Raw genomic sequence first — 5049 nt, 5'->3', positions numbered from 1 at the left:
CTATCGACCCATAAATTCATAGACCGGGGACCAACGGCTTTAGTTCCCGAAGGAAGGCGTAATCCGAGATTTTGTACCTCAGAAAATCCCGAAGGCGCCGACTAATTCATCGCTTTATATTTTGGCGTTATTCATTGCTATTATTGTTATTTTTGCATCCGTGTATGGAAAATTAATGCAACAAGCATTTTCCGAACACTGATGATGATCGTAAGTTCCTAGTTTTTCTTATAAAACTGTACCAGTAGCGCAGAAAATAGACAGTGCCCATGTCCGGATATTTTATTAACGAGCATCACTCCATTTTCGTATCGCATGTGCTCCATTTTGCTGCTCTCCTTCCACTTTTACTTTGTTTACTCCATGTTACCGAAAAAGATATAGATATATAGATTATTATGAATTATGTGATATTTACACAACGGGATGGCCGTTCAGAATTGTTGAACGGATGTGAAATGAGGGAACATTTACATTTAACACGATTTGCAACATTCAATTTTTTAAAGCGGTCAAACCCAAACATGGGGAAATATTGAACCAAAACATGGGTAAATGTAAGCCAAATTTACATAAGAATAATTCCTATATGGATCATATTTACGCATATTTGGATTAAAAAATTACCCATATTTGGGTTTGTCCGCTTTCCGACCAATCTGAATAAACTGAATCTACACTCAAAAAAGTTCACACGTCTGATCGAAGTGTTTTTTTCAAATACACAATCATATTTATTTTAAGTGTATTTCACCTTGGTGCAATAGGGTGCAATGTGTTATACACTCGGTGATTTCATATCAGTTGAAGTGTATTTTGCACATTGCATCAAAACAGATGGGTTTTGCATTTTCAATGCGATGTGAGTTCTTGACCAACAATTGGCCAACTGTAAGCCGACCGAGCAGCAGACAATGAACAATGTACTCGGGACAATAGCCTCTACCGGCTATGTAAACGTGTGATCCACACCGAGAGAACGTATCAAATCCGTTCAAACCTGCGTTCCTTGGCTCCAGTTTTCTCGGCATGATTACCTCGCCCTCGCTAACGTTTCTGTCAACTCTTTCGCGTTCAGGTTCGGGAGGGCGTTGTCTGCACGGAGTGCTTCAAAAAAGAGATTCTTTTTTTTTCCTTTCCTTTATTTAACGTCGGTCTCTGTTCCGCAATCTAGTGCCAATCACCGACGGACATCGATTGACATCCATTGACGGCAATCGAATGTGCAGGAAGGCAGCTTCCACACCTGCGTAGGATATCGCACCCATTCAACACATGGGCCGGGACCAACGGCTTTACTTCCCTTCCGAAGGAAGACGTGACCAGAGATTTTTATGCCTCAGAAAAATCCCACCGACCTCGGCTGGGATTGAACCCAGACCCATTGGGGTGTTAGATAGCAGTCACGCTTACCACTACACCACCGGCGCCGGCAAAAGAGATTCTTGCAGAAAATCTTTATTCGACCTACTCTGCGTGGCGTGTGAGGTGAGGTGACTCGTTGTCACTAGTGAAGTGACAATTGTCACTTCCACTCGCTTGTTCTCGTCCCTCGTATTATCACAGGTGTCCGTTGGATGTTGTAGCGAATCACTTGATGCTCACTGACTCTCCAGTTCATATTTGCTGCTAGCGACGTACTGCAGAAAGTGACGTCGATGACCGATTCCAAACCATTTTTGCGGAAGGTGGAAAATAATGCGCTTTCTCCTAAGTTGGCAATTCCGTATTTGCTGGATTGAAATAGAAACGGGTGCTTAAATATAACACTTATTTCCAAATCGTTGCTGTTAGTTGATCGGGTGCAATTAAAAACGAATTTTGATTAATTCGACATCTTGCTTCTTCCTCTCTTATTTACAGACAGCAGCTGAATTCGATGGTGATATACCACTGCCAAATAAGAAATACCTGAGAATGTGTTGTCTTATACAAGATTTATCATTTGTATCACTTTACGTCGTAAACTATTATTATAGAAGATGTGTTTGTCTATGTATGTATGTTTCGACTTTAATGCTTACTGTTTGATCTCCCTTACTATTACTGTTTGAAAGAAACAATAATATTATGTACTAATAACTCATACTATTCACCATTTCAAGTGTTGTAGTAGGTTGTCACACCGCGGTTTGCCGTTGGTTTATTGTATTTTGTTGTCCCACAATCCGATGGTAGTTCCTCGAAATGTTGTTCAACAGGCACATCGGAAGCTGATTGGTTTTCGATTTCTTTTTCTCGGGTATGTGTGTGTGTGTCAGAAAATTGAAACTAAACTGGAATATTCCCGCAAAGCAAATAGCTTTCTTCTGCCGCATCATTTGTAATACAATAGCTTACTGTTCTACCATAATATAAATACTAACTGTTGTAATAGTAATGGGTTGTTTTATTCTGTTTTAGTTTTATTATATTATGCGTAGTTTCTATTCCTCCTTCATTCTCGTTCTCGATAGGCAGTTGAGTCCTTTTCCAATTTAGCAATCGTCATGTTTTACAAAACTCAATTTAATTTGCATTCCACCAGCGAAGGAATATTAAACTAACAAAATAATAAACGCATCCTTCTTTGTTTCTATACACAATGCTCTTTCTATCTTGATTTGTGATAGGTTTTGAGTATATCTTCTTTAATAACACAAGACATATTTCGTTTCCTATTACAGTCCAGTATACTTATCTTCGATAATCTACAAGTGATAATTTAAAAAAAAGGTGACAGCAATGATAAAAAAAAACAATAGAAGCGGATTGATCCGATTTATGCAGCCTAAAATATTAAAATTCTACACAGTACTACATACCTGTCGGCAAAGAGATGGAACGTCGGAGCAGGATCGTGATAAGGTAGAAGGGACATTCGAACAGTCGATAAGGGTAGGGCGCATACAGGAAAAGATGACGTTTTTGAAGTTCATGTTCCAATTAAGTATATAACGGCCAGGAACTGAACCTGGTGCCATAGGACGTCATCGTTGACCGTGGTGGTGTTGGATCGTACATCGGCAGGCCTTTGTCCGCTTTTATAAGAAATAGTCGGCCTGCGGTTTCTTCGATGGAATTCCACGGCTTTCCTGAGGAGCAGCTTCAAAAATTGTGAAATCGCGTTGCAGGTTTTCGTTCAGTTCCAAAATTGCCGCAACGTTACCGCATCTAGAATGTTTATAACATCATTATTAACACATTTCGAAATTCCTACATTGAGTTCCAAATACCCACCTATAGCAGTAGTTAGGTGCAGACCAAACAGTCAGAACAGTTTCATTAAAGTGCCATTTGTAGCCTTCCATAACAAGCTGATGGGCGCGGCAGATCATGTCGATATCGTTGGCTGCATTAAACTGTGAAACGACATCCGATCCGAAAAGATAACCGGCCCCACGAGGCGAAACTCCCCAACCATGGGTATCTTCCGGATCACTCCACAGCAGATCGCACATGGGTCCATCATGCGGTACCTCCTGTTTCCGGTCAATCGAACGGATTTGATCTAAATACTGAATCGAAGGTGACAGACCACCGTGCACGCAGAAAATCTTTCCATCGATGATTGCCGACAGCGACAAGTAGTCGAAAATTTCCGTACAATAACGCCATACCGTTACCGAACCGTACTTGCGGAGACATTCGTCGTAGAATCCGTAGACTTGTGTGATCTGACGGGACTCATGGTTACCGCGGATAAGCGTAATACGATCCGGGTAGCGTACCTTCAGTGCTAACAGCAGTAGAAACGTTTCCACACTGTAGTAGCCCCGATCTACAAAATCTCCCATAAACAGGTAGTTAGTCTCGGGCACATCGCCTCCGACTTTGAACAGCTCCTTAAGATCATAGAATTGACCATGAATATCACCGCATACCTGAAATCATGACAAACGTTATTCCAAACCGTAAAAAATCAAACCCCACCAAGTCAAAACTCGCTACTCACCGTTACCGGAGAATCGACCCGCTGAACGTTTCCTTCTTCGACCAGAATTTCGCGAGCCTTCGCGCATAGAGCCTTCACCTCATTCTCCTTGATGATCTCGCAGCGTTTCAATTGTTCTATCTGCCGGTCTAAATCGCTATAATCTGGCATTTCTCGATTGATTTGTTTACAGACACCTTCTGCCCCTTGCTTCGTTCCCGGCTAGTCCAACCTCCGACCCGGTAGACGCTTTTCCGAGACGCTTCACTGGTGGCTGGTTGTTGCTTTCCTTACACGCTTTTTTCCTGACGACGGGACTTGGGATTGAATGTGTCTGTCGCGCTAGACGTACGTGTGTGAGTGCGCGTGAGAAGAGTTTTCTTTCTTTTGGCTATTCAATGCGAAAAACTGCAAAAGAAGAAGTTGTAAATCAAGAACAATGCAGCAAAAAATAGTGCATGATTCCTGGAACGGATGCAAGGATTTCGACGGAAATCCTATGAAACCTAAAATTACCCTCAATCAGGCACTTTCTGCAGCCACGAACATTTAAGTGAACCAGAAAGAAAGTGCGACACTTTGATTGGAATGGTTCCATTGCTTGCTTACCTTCAGGTTGGAATAATTCTCGCTATAAGCTTACTTTGTAAACGCCAATTAGCTCACTGCAAGCGCTTGGAAAAAAATTGGCCGAATGCAGAGCGATAATAAGTGTTTTATGAGTGTTTCACCACTAATTTTACGATAATTTCAGCACAAAATTCTATACCCAAGCACTGGAACTCGGCTGCCGCGAATTATTCGACGTCGTGAAGCAGCCGCCGTCTTAGAACACTGTAAAAAAACTTTGTTGAACGTCAAATCAAGTCGGAGCTACCAACCTTGCAGACCAAAACTCGTTTCTTTTTATTTCGGAATGAAAGCGGGGGACTACAGAATGAGCTAATTCCAAAATTCGAGAAAAGGGTGAATTGGGTTCTTTAAGGGTATTGATGTAAATGCATATTCGTAATCTACATTAAAAATGGAACCGAAACCCAAAAGTTCATCAATTTTGGTATACTGGAACTATTTGAGTATCCAGGCTTGAAATTGCTCATTACAGCTAATACCCCGTTCACATTACAGCGTATATC

The 5049-nt window shown here is 41.5% G+C and overlaps 1 protein-coding gene across 1 annotated transcript; it reads right to left on the bottom strand.

The window, feature by feature from the left end:
• Positions 1-1920: 1920 nt before the first annotated feature.
• Positions 1921-4735, bottom strand: Pp4-19C (protein phosphatase 19C). The gene is made up of 4 exons (XM_065228323.1): positions 4523-4735; positions 3935-4321; positions 3220-3863; positions 1921-3153 (listed from the first exon to the last, which is right to left on the bottom strand). Exons 2-4 carry the CDS (start codon positions 4082-4084, stop codon positions 3024-3026), a joined length of 924 nt encoding a protein of 307 aa, XP_065084395.1. The 5' UTR covers positions 4085-4321; positions 4523-4735; the 3' UTR covers positions 1921-3023.
• Positions 4736-5049: the final 314 nt, after the last annotated feature.

The sequence above is a fragment of the Ochlerotatus camptorhynchus genome, unplaced genomic scaffold (assembly GCF_037179485.1).
Source record: "Ochlerotatus camptorhynchus isolate MF236.1 unplaced genomic scaffold, CSIRO-AGI_Acam_v1.1 ptg000285l, whole genome shotgun sequence".
Taxonomy (NCBI): Eukaryota; Metazoa; Arthropoda; class Insecta; order Diptera; family Culicidae; genus Ochlerotatus; species Ochlerotatus camptorhynchus.
This window is presented reverse-complemented; position numbering and strand designations above follow the sequence as displayed.

Coding starts and splice junctions, on each gene's coding strand:
- Pp4-19C (XM_065228323.1), bottom strand. CDS start 4,084: ATGCCAGATTATAGCGATTTAGACCGGCAGATAGAACAATTGAAACGC. Junction 3,864..3,934: donor GGGTCGATTCTCCGGTAACG/GTGAGTAGCGAG, acceptor TCATGATTTCAG/GTATGCGGTGATATTCATGG. Junction 3,154..3,219: donor GCACCTAACTACTGCTATAG/GTGGGTATTTGG, acceptor TAAACATTCTAG/ATGCGGTAACGTTGCGGCAA.